Source organism: Eleutherodactylus coqui, chromosome 1 (assembly GCF_035609145.1).
Source record: "Eleutherodactylus coqui strain aEleCoq1 chromosome 1, aEleCoq1.hap1, whole genome shotgun sequence".
In the NCBI taxonomy this organism is placed as follows: domain Eukaryota; kingdom Metazoa; phylum Chordata; class Amphibia; order Anura; family Eleutherodactylidae; genus Eleutherodactylus; species Eleutherodactylus coqui.
In genome coordinates, this window is record NC_089837.1 from 341,688,169 (window position 1) to 341,704,425 (window position 16,257).

The window sequence follows — 16,257 nt, forward strand, 5'->3', positions numbered from 1 at the left end:
TTTCACTATCTGGATTCTCGCACATTAATACTAGGCTTGAGGAAAGATAAGACTTGCTCTATCTTTCTCGCCCATAGTTTTTCCATGTGCAAGAAAGATAGGGCAGGACCTATCTTTCTGCTTTTTTTTAAACTCGCAGTGCTTGAGTAGTCAAAAAAGAAAACAAACAAAAAAACCCACTGGTTCATGTACTAATATGCTCTGTAGTGGCGAGCGCATTAGCACACGCACCCATGTGAAACACATTATATAAACACATGCTGTGCAAACAACTTTTTATTGGACAATCTGAGCCAAAAGTCTAGCTCTGCTAGTGCTGTGTAGCCGGGTCCTGACCAATTTGCTGATCGTGGGGATTATTCCTACAAGCGTATATCAGCCAGCGTATTCACGGCCGGCCGATATACGCTTCCATTCTAAGCAGTCCCTCCTTCCCTCCCCCTCACCGACTGTCTGCCTCTCCCCTCCACTCCTGTGTTTGCAATGGGAGGGTCAGGGTGGGGGCAGAGCAAAACTCTGCACTGTCCCACCCTCTCCCATTGCTGGCTATGGACAAGGGCGGGGAGGGGGCGTGAGCTTATCTCCTGCCCACTCGCATTTTAAACCGCTCGGAGGGGAGGAGAGAAGCAGAGAGTCGGTGAGTGGGAGGGACAGCGTATATCGGCCAGGCGTGAATACGCACGTCTGAATAAGCCATAGGGTTTGTAGACAAAGCTGCGATCGAAGAGCACCACACTAGGACATTTTTGCTTTTAATTTTCATAAAGACCAGTAAATGCATGTCTATTACTAACTAGACTCAAATATCAACAGATGTGAAATATTGGAATCTGCAGACAAATAGTGAAGGAATGTCACTGTTACCTATGCATAAAATGGAAACTTTACAGGATAGTTTGGCTTGCTCCACATCTCCTGCTCCTAAAGCGTTCCCTATCCTCACACTTGCAGCCACACTGAACCCAACAGGAATCTTCAACAGGAGTGGAAAAGTGGAAAAAAGTGGGAAAAATGTGCTTGTAAATTTCAATTATGCCTTGTAAAATCAGATTCTATGCGGACAAATATTATACATTTTCTTAATAATACAAAATTGTGAAGCTACCTATCCAATATATTATTGGATATATGCTTGGTTAAAAATGTTTGTGTTTGGCATGCACATTTGAAAAGTACCACCAAACATATTCCCAAGACATGTATACCTTATTCTGATTTCCATTTTTCATTTATTGGTTCATACAATAGAAAATCACATACTTGTTTAACGTACATGTATTTAAAATTCTGCTCATACAGGATATATTTATTATATCAGTGCAGTAGTCTGTATGAAGAAAAAAAATGGTATGGCCCTAATTAGTCCTTTGTAATGAATGCATTCAAAGGAAAACTGATTAGGAATAAACATGTATCCATCATGTGGCTAACATTGGGGCACATTAAGGGAGCCCGCAGCGGAATTCAACCCTGCCCGCGGCTGGCCACCGCACATACGTGTACAGGTCCTCTTTTTTCTCTACTGCGAATGTGTGCGGAAGTGCATGCCAGCGCACATGCACAGCTTTTTTTTTTTTTTTTTAAAGCTCCTGCTTTGCCACAGAACCCACAGCACCGACCCCCCCCCCCAAAAAAAAAACAGCGAGAAGAAATTCTCTGTTAAATTCGGGACTTTTAAAGGCATATAACCCAGGAACAACATCTGAGCACTCTATCCAGAAGATACTGCTAAGATTCTGCGCAGAACCCTCACCCCCCAGGCGTCTGGTGGAGGAAACAAATACCATCTATAGGGGAGAGAAAATTAAACAAATATATAAATGTATATTAACAGAAATATTTCTGCTATCTGAATTGAACTCACCATGTAAGCAGCAGTGGACACTTCCAACATTACAGCCTGAGCCCCGAGCTGCACAATACTGATAAGACCTACAGAGATAAAATGAAGGCAAGATAATTCCCCCAATTCAATCAATTACATTTAATCCCCTAACAATCACATTAACCCCTTGAGTGGCACGCCCGGAAATTTTCCGGGACGAGCTCCACTGCTCATAGCGACATAGCCCGGAAGATTTCCAGGCTATGTATCACTATGGGAGCTGCAGAGCACAATGCCACAAGCTGTGACATTGTGCTCTGCCTGCACAGACCCACACAGAGCAGTGCAAGGGCTTTGAAAAACCAGCAGAAGATATTGCCGATATGCCGGCAATCTCCTGCTTTGTTTACAGGTTGCCATAGAGACCATCGGCTTGTCAGAAGCAAGCCGATGGTCTCTGTGGCAGGGAGAGCTGGTTGTTAGCTGTCAGAGGACAGCTAGGTACGAGCTCTTACAGCAGAGATCAGAGAAAACCTCCGATCTCTGCTGTGTTAACCCTTTACATGCTGCAGTCTATGTGACTACAGCATGTAAAGGGCTGTCACTGCAGCATGTAAAGGGCTGTCACCATTGGACCCCCGGAATGTGATCAGGGGGTCCCGATGGGTCCCTGTGGAAGTCTCCTAAAGGGACAAAAAAAATAAAATAAAAATAAAAAAAAAAAAAAAGGTAAAAAATTATAAAAAAATAAAAACACTTGTCTCCCTTTACTTTTAAAAAAATCACAAATACAATCACACATGTGGTATCCATGCGTCGTAATGACCCAGTGAAGGAAGTTAATACATTATTTAACCCCTTAATGACATGGCCCCTTTTTTTCTTTTTTCCCCATTTCTTTTTTTCCTCCCCCCTGTTTAAAAAAATCACAGCTTGTCCCGCAAAAAACAAGCCCTTATATGGCCATGTCAATGGAAAAATGAAAAAGTTATGGCTCTTGAGACGCAACTGCAAAATTTGTTGAAATTCAATGATTAGACCATTTTAAAAAACCTGCCCTGGTGGGCACGACAGGGTGGTAGGAAACCCGCCACTCAAGGGGTTAAATCACTGTTTGCAATGGGAGTAGGTGGGACAGCGGCAGGGGCAGAGCTAAGCACCTGCCTCTTGTCCGGAGCCAACAATGGGAGGGGGCGGAGCTGAGCACTGTAGCCAATCAGAGGCAGCACTCAGCTGTCATTTAATGATGGCTGGGCGCTGCCTCTGATTGGCCACAGCGCTCAGCCAATCAAAGACAGTGCTTTCTGGAGGCGGGGATTTTTCAATCCCCGGGCTCCAGAACACAGAAGGCGACTGCCGGGGCTGGAGAGAAGAGCTGGACGGCTCTTCTAAGTTAATCTTTTTTTTTTAAACTTTTTTCACAGGTGGCCATGATTTTCAGGAAAGGGCTTATATTTCAAGCATCTTCCTGAAAATCATTGCTGCGATGGTAGCCTTCATTCCATTGTTTTCAATGGGGCTGCGGCAGTGAAAGCAATGGGATAGCATTGCGGAGCTCTGCCACAGCTGTGACAGGGCATTCCTTCATCCCCTGCCATAACTTTAAGAGCTGTGTCAGGGGAGTGCAATGTACTCCCTATGTTTTCAATGGGGCCAGCGCGCGTAAAAGCGCCTGGCGCTATATTTGCCGGACAGCGCTTTTACGCCGCAGGAATACGCCTGGGTGATCTGATGCATTGGGATCCAATGAATCAGATTGTAGTGTATATCGTCCGGCCATGAAAACAGCCAACGCTTCCTGTTCAGCATTCAGTTTCAACCAGCATAAAAATCATCGTCGGCTCATTGGCTTCTCACTGCGTTTAAACATCGATCGTTCAGCGTTTCACATAGGAATGTGAAACACTGTACGAGTAGTGAAAAAGAAGTTTATGATTACCAATGATGATTTAGCTGTCTAAACAGGCTGCACAAGCACAAACAAGCTGGTGATGACGACACTAGCTCGTTCGCTTGGGAAAACGAGAATCATGAGGTACTCGTCTGGCGGAAGCAATGTTATCCTTCAGGCCAAATACCCACAGACAGATTATCGCTGCGGAATTCACGGTCAGACACCCGCTGTGAATTCCACAGCAATGTACGTCCATAGACATACTGTGGTAAACTGCAATTTTCTGCTCATGAGGGAGAATGCAGCATGTTCTATTCCGTGTGGAAAATCGCGTGGACGGCTTCTATTGCAGTTAATGGAAGCTGTCCGTCCCGTGAAATTCTGCGCAGTGGGCGCTTCAGAAGTATCACGTCGTGCGCTGCACTGCGTGTGCGCGCCGGGCTAGCAACTCGTGGCAGATCCGGAGAGGCGAGTGAGTATAGGGTGTCTGGGGGGCGCCGGGTCTGATTCCACTGCAATATTTAGCAAGCGGAATCTGACTTGGCCGTGGGCATGAGGCCTTAGTTAGTAAAGCATCTTAATTGCAAATATGTGTATTTTTTAGACACAGTAAAATGCCAGCCTTTCTGAAATAACATATAAGGGTTCAGTATGAAAACTCAAGGACTTTTAGGGCTCTTTTACATGTGTGTTGCGACTTTCGTCTACCTGCATTGCGGCCGAAAATCGCATGAACGGCAGAAAGCCTCAACTGGGTCACGGCTAAATCTCCCGTTTTCTCGCCCATTCACATGGCCAGGTGCGGCATCTATACACCGCAGCCCTGAATTCCGTCTGCTAAAGTCTCTCCCCCTCCCTTTGCCTGCTGATCATGGTAATAGAAGCTCCCATAGAAGCCTATGGGAGCTGCCAGCAAAGGACAGGGGAGGGACTTCAGCAGCGCTTGCTGTGCTAAATTCCCTTCCCTGATTATGGGAGCTGCCGGCAAGGGGAGGGAGAGGGACTTTAGCAACGCGAGCCGCTGATAAACTCCCTCCCTCCCTTTTTCTGAAGGCTCTCATAGGCTCCTTACGCACTGGAAAATCTCCCATCTGAACGAATGCATTGGAATCCAATACTTCAAAATAGCCGCGATAAAACGCTTGTGTGAATAAGGCCTTAAGGGGAGAGAATGCTATAAAAGTGTGTTAGCAGAAACAGCATATGTGGGCTAACCTGCTAAGAACCCTCCAATTTCAAAGCTCCACAATTCAATGCATAGCATAAGCATACTAGGTATGGCCAAGCGTATAAAGGAGCCCCATTCCTGCAAGCAATCTCTGGACCAACCTAAAAAACAAACAAACATTCTATAAGTAGTATGCACAAAAATCCTAATACAAACAAGTAAAGGAACTATAATAAATATAAGCTGATAGTATGCCAGCAAAAAGCCTAATACACTTATATATAACGGGCGCTATAAAATTGTCAGACAATGCTGCAACACCAAAGCTCAGAAATGACAATATGCTGTTCGTAAAGTTTAAAAGCGATATCATTAAAAATGTAGGTTTCACTATAAAGCTCTTGCCGTTTGAAGCATGATCTCCCCAAAACCTTTGAAAGTGTTGCAGCAAATACTTTAAGTTGTGAGCCGGGGCCTTCATGTATTTGAGTTGTTTTCCCCCGATGTCCCACAGATGCTCGAATGGATTGAGATCCGGGGAATTTGGAGGTCAACTTAACAACTTCTACTCCTTGTCGTGTTCCTCAAACATTTCTAAACAATTTTGCCGTGTGGCAAATCACATTATCCTGCTGAAAGAGGCCAGTGCCATAAGGGAATACTGCTACTATGAAAGGGTATACTTGGTTTACAGCAGTTTTTAGGTAGGTGATACGTGTGAAAGTAACAGCCATGTGAATGCCAGGACCCAAGGTTCTGCAGCAGAACATTGCCCAGAGCATCAGAATGGTGCCTTCATCAGCTTGTCTTCTTCCCATAGTGCATCATGGTGCCAGTACTTGCCAAGGTAAGTGATGCACAAACCTGACTGTCCATGTGATGTAAAAGAAAAAGTAATTCTTCAGACCAGGCCACCTTCTTCCATTTTCTTCATGGTCCAGTTCTGATGCTTGCATGCCCATTTTAGAACTTATGATGGTGGACAGGGATTGGTATGGACACTCTGATTGGTCTACAGCATTAACATCCTAAGTAATTTGCACTACTGTAGGATTGGACCAAACAGGCTAGTCTTTGCTTCCAGTGGGCATCAATGAGTATGACCCTATCACTGGTTCACCAATTATCCTTCCTTGGATTACACTTGTAGGTTTTAACAGCATTCTGGGAACACCCCAAGAGACCTGCTGTTTTGGAGATGCTCTGGCCCAGCCATCTAGCCATCACAATTTGGCACTTGTCAAAATCATCCAGATTGTTACACTTGTCCATTTTTTCCTGCCTGCAACACATTAATTTCAAGAACGGACTGATTACTTGTTGCCTGATATATCCCACCCCTTGATGAGATAATCAATGTTATTCACTTCACCTGTCGGAGGTTTCAATATTATGGTTGATCACTAGATAGCTGACAGTTTTTCAACAACTCATATATTACACCGTCTCCTTACTGTTTGAGTTAAAATAACTTTACATTTTTCAGTAGCCACATACCGTCCCATGTTGAAAGGTGTAGCTTTTTCCAAATAATATAAATAAAAAGCACTCCAAACATTGCAAACTGTGATATTGTGTTTGCCCATGCTGATCCCCTAAAGGAAAAACAAACAAACACAAAAGGTAAATGAAGACTATATACATTCTTTTCTTAACTTAGGCCACATGCACATTGATGAGCGGGACATCGGGCCGAGTGACTTGTACCGATATCGCGCTTGCCAACATACGTTTTACAGGCGGATGAGAAGAGTTTTTTTTATTTAAAAACACCTCACATCACTTCTGTGAAATTGCGATCCTCAGGCATGTGTTTCACACAAGCTAGAAGAGCGCAAGTGTTTCCTATTGATTTCCATGGGAGACACCACGTCGTACTCGCGTGCACATAACACGGCATGTGATGTCTGTAAAGGTCCCTTTAAAAACAATGGGCGAGGTGTTCCGAGGGAACACCAAAAGATAGGAGACGCAGTGATTTTTAGTCTTGCAGCATTGCTATGAGGGAAAACATGGCTCATGTGTATGACTCCATTCCAAAGAATGTAGTTCATATTTGTATGGGTTTTGTGCATGTCACAATTTACCAACCTCACACGGGAGTCTTGCGCATGTAGCCTTATCCATGTGACGCATGACTGCAAGTGCTGCTTCCTTATACTTTCTTTATATGCTAGAAATTTTAACTACCGTATAAAGAGAATACTCTGTTACTGGCTTAGGCCAGGAAACACCACTGTATTTCGGCCGCATTTTTGTGTTCGTAATATGGACAACTTTCCAGGCCTGACCAAAGGACTTCTGACTCTAACTCCTAAACATCATAGGAACTTTTGTGGCTGAAATATAGTGTTATCTCACCAGCCTAATAGTCAGTAGACAAAATTGCTCTTAGTAAGCCCGGGCTCACACGGGAGGTCCGCAGTGGATTCCTGCTGTAAGCCCGGCCAGCGACCCTGTGTACCTGAAACAAATCGTGGCATGTTCTATTTTTTTGAGTGCTCTCACATCTCAGCGCCCATTGTTTCAATGGGCCCACCGTCAGCATTGTATCATGTGCTAAGTGCATGCAATGCAAAGCGAGGTCTCGTAAAGCTGATACATTTCAGCTGACATTTTCCTGCATTTAACCCACATATGTCTGGCGAGTTCTCTCAAATAAGATGCATTAGCCTGTCTGCAGTAGCGCAAGAAGTGTCATCTTGGACAGTTGGGCAATGGAAGAACGTCCTATGGAGTGACGAATCATGCGACTTCATCTTCAAATCAGATGGAGGATATCTGGGGAACGCCTTTTGACAGAGTTAGTTGTGTTAACGATGAAGATTCTATTATGGTCTGGGGATTTTTTATATGGCATGGTCTTGGTCTTTTAGTCGTAGTGGAAAGAACCATGAACATGGAGGTATACACTGACATTCTAGAAATCAATGCTTTGTCAACAATGTGGCAATATTCTGGGAATGGTCAGCAACACGTCCAACAAGACACCACATTTTGTCACAAAGCCAACGCTCTTGAACATCTTTCGGACAAACTGGAACATCAGGTCAGGAAGTATAAACAGCATCCATTTTCTTTGAAAGAACTTACCAAACATTTGCAGGTTGAATGGAAGGAAATAGCAGCTGAAGTGTATCAGACATTAGTAGAAAGTATGCCACAGAGAATATCTGATATGATTAGGGCTTAGAGAAGCCCCACTAAGTATTAACATATGTAGTATTCTGGCTCAGGAGTCCAATTAATTTTGCTAGTACTGTATAGTATATGTTGGAAATTCCACCACTGTGACTAGTTACAGTATATCACTCCATATGTTACACTGTTGGACACGTTTGTAGAATGCATTGATGTGTACGTATGGAAACCTAAATTGGGCCAAAAAAACCCAAACAACTGTCACAAAATCAAGTAAGCATAGAATAACGTTTTAACGTACTAAGAAATGACTGATGAAAGCACTGCAGGAATGAATGATATGTAAAAGGACTCACACAACTCCCAGCTTCAGGATGTACATAAAAATGGCATTAATCGCAGCATTAATGAAGTTTACAACAACACCAGTAATAACTTGAGGCCATATTATACCCTGGATGGAAACAAAACAAGAATTACGGAAGGCTTCAAAATAATGGAAAGATTATGAAAGCTATGTACAAAGTACTGATAAGGTACAAACCGGAATAAGTAACATTATTATTATGTCATATCATCTTGTATCTCCGTTGTTTAATATTTCATTACCTACATGTTTCTGTTTTATTCTTCACTAAATAAAGCTGTAGGAATATGGATATACCCCTATTAAATGAGTGACTAACACTGAGTCTCAACTATTCAGTTGACACCAAAGTAATTTTTTTTGTTTTTACAACTCCCTCCCCTTCTTCCTGCCAGAACTACATAAATTTAGTGTGTGTGCGTGTGTCAGCGGACTTTCAAAAGTGGTTGTGTATATGAAAAAGGATAGTCACTTCTTATAGTTTATAATATTATTGTGATCATACCATTAACCCTTCCTAAGGTTACTACCATTAGGGTGAACACCCACTTGCCTTTTTTTAATGCTGCGATATCGCTGCGTTTTTTTAAACGTGATTGTCAATGGGACTTTCTAATGTTAAAATGCATCGCATAAAAATTGCAAAGCACAAACTTGCGATGCGTTTTTAACATTAGAAAGGCCCATTAATAGTTGCGTTAAAAAAACGCAGCGATATTGCAGCGTTAAAAAAACACAAGTGGGTGTTCAGCCAATCACACGCAACGCTCAGCCATTCATTGAATGAGAGCTGAGCGCTGCCTGTGATTGGTCACAGTGCTCAGCCAATCACAGGCAGCGCTTGGCCATTCATTGAATTCCATGAATGGCTGAGCACTGCCTGTGAGTGGCTGAGCGCTCAGCCAATCAGATACAGCCGTTTCAGCAGGCGGGGATTTTAAATTCCAGCCTGCTGAAAGAGATTCAGAGAGGACGGGGCTGAACGCGCCTGAGCCCCAGCAGCTGCAGAGAGGTGAGTATATATTTTTTTTATTTTTAACATATTCTAGGGATGATTTTCAGGAAAGGGTTTATTTTTTAAGCCCTTCCCTGAAAATCACTGCAGGGGTTGCAGGCAGCAGCCGCGGCCCTATTGAAGGCAATGGGCAAGGACCTGCATTCATGTGTGTTTATGCACGTACATGGGTGCACGGGTTTGTGCGCACCTATGTACGCACACGCTCATGTGAATGCACCTTCAGGGCTTAGTCACACGGGCGCATCAGCGCCCGTATTACTGCAGAAAGAAGGCGGCTGTACTTCAGGACGGATGTCTCTCTGCAGAGCCGGAAGAAAGAACATGTGACCGGCTTCATTGCCGGTCATGTGTTCTTTCTTCGGCACTGCGGGGAGTCGTCCGTCCTGAAGTGCGGCCGTCTTCTTCCTGCAGTAAGTTCTCAGTCACATGGGCGCCCGTGTGACTAAGCCCTCAGGCTGCATTTAGTTCTTTTCCCATGCAATTTCTGCCCATCTTCTGTTAGAGATTTAATTAAGGGGTGTTACAAACAGTATCGACAATATCCACAAGTGGTATGCTGCACAAGAAGATACACCAGTTTCTTTTTCAACAGCATCCTTTGGGGAGATATGTGGACTTATTTCTTTAAGTGCTACCACTGGACTATATATGATTGTTCTTGTATTGCATACAAGATGTGATAAGATTCTGTCATACAATGAATATTGTGTCTAGTATATGGATTTTTCCTTTTGGATACAAGTTTGGACTGTGCCTATGGCAGTTTCCTTCACCTACAGCAAATACCCCCCTCCCCCCCCCCCCCCCAAAAAAACATAAAAACAAAAAAAAACTTAAAGAGGTATTCCCATCTCCCTTCTTTAATGAATTATTCTGTGCATCATTTAAAGTAGCCCAAATACCTTCACTAAAGCATCAGAAAAATGGTGTGAACGGTATTATAAATCTGCCGCTATTACTTTGTTGATATAAACACCCAATATGAAAAAAAAGAAACATTAAGAAAAACTAAAAATGTAGCAAAACAGCACAAATGTCATAAGATGTACCTGGTTTTGTAAATATCGTATCTCTAGCTGATAAAGGAATACTGCCTGTAATGGAAAATCAGAACAAACTATAGCAGTGACAATTCTTATAATCTATATTTAAATCAACATACATTGATTTTAAAAAATGTAAAAAAAAACAAATAATAGCCAAGGACATGGCTTCCAAAAGTCTAGTTACACAAGCAGATATTCCAATTAGTGATCACAGATATGATTGCTGTAAGAAACATATTAGAAATGACAAACAAGCATTTACACACAACCTCCTGTAAATAACTGTTTAAAATGTTTAGTTGCTTATTTAACCCCTTCCCACTACTGCCCTTTTTTTTTTTCATTTTGCCCACTTTCAAAAAAATCATAACTTTATTGTTTTCTGGCATCATCGTTACATGAGGCTGGATTCACACAAGACAGAATTGCCGCAGAATTTCCGTGCGAAATGTCTGCACGGCAATTCCGCCAGTGGCTCCTAATCCTGGGATTAGCCAGCAAAGTGGATGAGATTTTGCAAAAATCTCATCCACACGCTGCGGCCAAGCCTCGCAGAAAAGGACATGCGGTGCGGAAAACAAAGACGCAGCATGTCAATTCTTTTTTAAATTTCCGCAGCGGCCTCTCCTCTCTATGGGAAGAGATGGCCGCAGCGGAAATGCAGGCAGGGAAGCCGCTTCAAACCGAAAGGCCGCAGGTTTTGAAACTGCGCTTATCCCGCGGAAATCTTTTCGGTGTGGTCATTCCGCGAGATTTCCGCCTCGTGTGAACCCAGCCTAAGGGCACTTTCACACGAGCACATATACGGTGCGTTTTTACGCGCCCATGAGAGGCATTGATTTTCAATGCATCCGTTCACGTGGGTGAATATACATGAAAATTTGAACATATACGCGGCCAGCGCATATACGCTCAGCCAAAAGATAGTTCTGGAACTATCTTTTGGCCAATATACGCCGCTGAGTCCTATAGACTCCTATGTTAGCAGGGTAAGGGCTCCTGCACACTTGTGTTTTTTTCACGCAATTGTCAATAGGACTTTCTAATGTTAAAAGCGCATCGCACAAAAATTGCAAAGCACAAACTTGTGATGCGTTTTTAACATTAGAAAGTCCCATTGACAATCGTGTTAAAAAAATGCAGTGATATAGCAGAGTTAAAAAAATGCAAAAAACGCCGTCGCCCTTTATGCACTTGTGTGAAAGAGCCCTAAGGGTTTGCTTTTTGCAAAACAAGCTGTAGTTTTCAATGGTACCATTTAAATAAAATTGCTTTTAGGCCGGCTGCACACGGCCGTGACGGGCTCCGCTGCGGAATATTCCGTGGCGAAGCCCGTCACGGCGCCCCTCAGAGACCCCATACTTACCAGCGGAAGATAGCGTGAAGACGCTTCCCCGCCCACCGACGCCGCGTCATGTGACACGCCCACCGCGTCACATGACGCGGCTGGCCGTGTCACGTGACGCGCCGGCCGCGTCATATGACGCTCCGGCGGTAGGCGGGAAAGCGTTTTCACGCTATCTTCCGCTGTGTTACAGCGGGAGATAGCGTGAACAGACGGCTTCCATTGACTGCAATGGGAGCCGGCCGCGCGTACACCCGCGGCAAATAGAGCATGCTGCGGGTGAGGACGGGAGATTTCACGGTGCGGAATTCTGCGGTGGAATTCTGCACTGTGAGCATTGTGCTATTAGGGTCAATAGAACCTAATAGCAGGGGGCAACGCAGCGGATTTTTGCCGCGAATTACGCGGCGTAAATCCGTTCGTGGGAAGGAGGCCTTAGTCTCTATATTTTGACCCCCATACCTTTTTTATTCTTTCATCGATGTAGCTGTGTGAGGGTTTGTTTTTTGCAAGTTGACCTGCAGTTTTTAGTGGTACTATGTTTGGAGCAGCTACAACTTTTGTTCGCTATTTATTCAGGAAATGAGGTGACCAAAAAAAAAAAGCACAATTCTGGCATTGCATTTTTTTATTTTGTTTACTGTGCAGAATAATTAAATAATAAATAATATGATATTTTAACAAACTAGACTTTTATGGATGCGACAATACACAATTTAAATTTTTTTGGGATGCAATGACTGGGAAATTTTATTTTTTTAGTCCTCATAGGGGCTTTAACTAGCAATCATATAGTCTTTTATAAAATATACTACATTACTTCAGCATTGTAGTATATTGTATTTCTGCAGGCATTCTATTAAGCTGTACCATCGGCACGGCTTAATAGGAAGAAAAATGTGGCAGCCTTTGGGAGCTTTCAGAAGGCACTAAGCTGCCATGATACAGAAACAGCTGCCCATGATATTGTTTCAGGCATGCAGTTCAGGTGACAGAGGGAGCCCTTTCCTTCTGTCAGGCTTTTAAAATGCTGCTGTCAAAACTGACAGCAACAACTAAAGGTTTAATTGCTGCAGTCAAAGTTATCACTAATCTAGGCAGGTGCAGCTGAGAGTCAGCTGTTGAAGACAGCCAACACTCACTGTGTATAGAGCAGGCTGCACCAGACAATGACCCCTGATGACATAACAATCAGCATCAATTTTTTGTCTGCATAAACAACTATTCACATGATCATTGAGGGTTTAAACGGTAATTGATCAGTCACTTTACATACAGTAAGAGTTTATTGTGCATAATTGCTCGTTAGCATTCAAATTAGAGATGAGCGAATGTACTCGTTACGAGTACTTACGCACCCGAGCACCGCCATTTTCGAGTACAGCAGTACTCGCGCGTAAAGATTCGGGGGGCGCCGTGGCGGCACGGGGGGTAGCAGTGGGGAGTGGGGGGGGGAGAGGGAGAGAGAGAGGGCTCCCCCCTGTTCCCCGCTGCTCCCCCCCGCACCGCCGCGCCTCTCCCAGCCCCCCGGCGCCCCCCGAATCTTTACGCCCGAGTACTGAAGTACTCAAAAATGGCGGTACTCGGGTGCGTAAGTACTCGTTACGAGTACGTTCGCTCATCTCTAATTCAAATCTGACCAATTATCCGCTTGCATAAATGGCATTCAGCCACACGTTAAACATCTGTACTTGTGTAAAAAATAACAATCAGCAAAGTCAGTTGAAAAATATGAATATTTAATTTGGTTTGTTTGCATTATTTGAATTGTCAGGTGTCAATGAACCAACTAAATGCTGCTCACCTTTGGATCATTTCTTTATTTATTTGCAAGTATTATGGAGCTAAAAAGCATTTTTTGTAATTGCCTTTTCCTAAAACTTTCAAAGCATTTAGTTTTGGTAGCTTTCATATATTTCAATATTTAGCAAGGAGCAGAATGATGTTCACTCTCAATCCCATCAGCAGGGCTCTCTCTCAGCTGTTCCCCGCTCCGAGTGCCCGGCTGTTATACAGCTGAGCGCTCTGAGCGGAGGATGCAGAAGACAAGTGGGGTGTCCCCGCTTGCCTTCTGTATCCAACTGTTTTCTGCTCGGAGCGCCAGGCTGGGGTATGGACTGCTCTGTTCTTCATACCCCGCCTGTCATCAGGGAGCAGGATACAGCTGAAACAATAGTATCAGCTCTATCCTCCTGTGAATTCCTGATAAGGCTCATCATTGTCTTTCAGCACGCTGAAAGACAACGAGAGACGGCTTAACGAAAACTGCACGATGTCAGTGCAGTTACACACAACGATTATCGCTCAAAGGATGGCTTTTGAGCGAATTTTGAGCGATAATTATTGTGTCTAAATGGGCCTTTAGTCTGCATTGAACAAGTAGCTCCTCCATATTGCAATCTGGCTCTCTGCATTCTACTAGGGTCTATGGCGATTGAGCCTGCCCTGCAGTCTTTAAGGTGGTGCATTACTGGCTTCCTTTTCAGTGAATGGAGGTGTTCATAGCCTTTAAATTACTTGTTCAATAAAGATATTACATGGTAAAACATTATATGTGAATTTATTGACAGACTGTCTACGAGTCCAAAAATTCCCTTGCTTTCTTCCTAATTTCACAAGTGTACTAAATAAGAACAAAAAGCAGAACTTACAGGGAGAGCAGGGATAAAAATCATCACATATGTCTGTGTTAACCTAAAAAGATATAGAAAACAAATCCCGTATTAACATCTAGGAACTTATTAATGAACCTAGTTCAAAGTCAAAATGTTACTGAGGTCATTCACATAATCTTGTGAAAACTGATAGATTAGTAATCCATGTGACATTTATCTTGTAAAAATTAACTTTAATTGCTTCATACATACCGTCCAGAAATGAAACGTTTTCTCCATGATAAGGATTTTTAATACGTTATGTAGAGTTAAGACTAAATATTTAACTGGGTCAGAATTTTTGACTAGTTTCCAGTTTTGGCTAAATAGTCTGACGTCTACAGCTGCACACAAGACCAGAGGAATTTGTTTTTAAATAAAGGGATAAGCTTTGATTTACACAAGTACATCTCACTTTAACCCCTTAAGGACATGGCCTATTTGGGCTTAAGGACGCAACGATTTTTGAGGGATTTTCAGCTCCACTTTTCAAAAGCCATAACTTTTTTATTTTTCTATTTTTGGGTGCATAGACTATATTATAAAACTTTTATTATTTTTTTATGATCGCAGGGAGAGAAAACGCATCAATCCTGCCATTGTTTTTTGTGGGTTTTTTTTACAGCGTTAATCATGCGGCATAAATAACACAATTACAACAATACCAAAATTCTTTTTTTTTTTTTAGGTTTTTGCACTTTTCACAATAAAAACCTTTTTTTGGGAAATTATTTGTTTTTATTTGCTGCATTCAAAGTCCTACAACTTTTTTATTTTTCTATAGACATACATCTGTGAGGTCTTGTTTTTTGCAAAAGGAGCTGTAGTTTTTAGGAGTACCATTTTGGGGTACACATGGCTTTTTTGATCACTTTTATTCCTTTTTTGGGAGGCAAAATGAAAAAAATAAGCATTTAGCCTCAGTTTTTTAGTTTTTTTTTTACACTTTTTGGCCCATAATATTAGAACCATATTGGGTATATTTCTGAACACAGGACAAAAAGGGGTATGCATTTTGGGGTGCAAATCCTCATTTTCATGTGCACTATAGAAAGAAAAACTTTAAGAAATGCCTTTAAAATGACAAATTTGCAAAAATATAACATTTTTTTTTTTCTCCTCTAAATTGTATTAACCCCTTAACGACCAGCTCATAGTGTTTTTACGTCCTCACAAAGTAAGCTTTATTCTCTGAGGACGTAAAAACATGTGTCCCGCAGAGAATAAAGCCGCTCGGGCTCTGGACGTGACAGCTCCATGCGGTCGGTGTCCGCAGGTAGCCGACAGCATGGAACTGTCATCCCGGACTGCGGGGACCCCACCCGGGCAATGCGATCAGCACTATCCAATCGATAGCGCCGATCGCATAAAAATTTTAAAAAGTTCAAAAAAAGTTAAAGATTCAGCTGCCCTGATGGATCGGATCCATCAGGGCAGCTGAAATTACTCACCCGGGTCCGCCACACTGCTCCCCGCTCTCCTGGTCCTCCGGGCCCCGAAGCCAGTCTTCTGCGCATGCGCACCAGGCGGCATTATGTCAGCCGCATGCGCAGAAGGCCTGGCGGCCCGGGAAATTTAAAATCTCCTGTCTCCTGTAGGTAGCCGGGAGGCAGGAGATGTCAGTGGGGACCGCGGTGAGCGGTCCCAAGTACCGCGATCACCGTTATCCAATGGATAATGGCGATCGCGGAAAAGTGAAGAAAAAAGTAAAAAAAAGAAAAGCTTCACCTCCCCTCATGGATCGGATCCATGAGGGAAGGTGAAAATACTCACCCGCCTTCCTCCGCGTCCTCCGGCCG

At 43.2% G+C, this 16,257-nt stretch overlaps 1 protein-coding gene across 1 annotated transcript in view; it reads right to left on the reverse strand.

The window, feature by feature from the left end:
• LOC136576576 (multidrug and toxin extrusion protein 2-like) overlaps positions 1–16,257 on the reverse strand; it is a 58,201-nt gene that overhangs the window by 14,713 nt on the left and 27,231 nt on the right. Inside the window, exons 5-11 of the mRNA XM_066575970.1 lie at positions 14,456–14,498; positions 10,463–10,507; positions 8,385–8,482; positions 6,385–6,482; positions 4,935–5,048; positions 1,865–1,932; positions 865–973 (exon numbers count right to left, since the gene is read on the reverse strand). Of these exons, the coding sequence (XP_066432067.1) occupies positions 865–973; positions 1,865–1,932; positions 4,935–5,048; positions 6,385–6,482; positions 8,385–8,482; positions 10,463–10,507; positions 14,456–14,498 (575 nt within the window). The remainder of the gene's footprint in view (positions 1–864; positions 974–1,864; positions 1,933–4,934; positions 5,049–6,384; positions 6,483–8,384; positions 8,483–10,462; positions 10,508–14,455; positions 14,499–16,257) is intronic.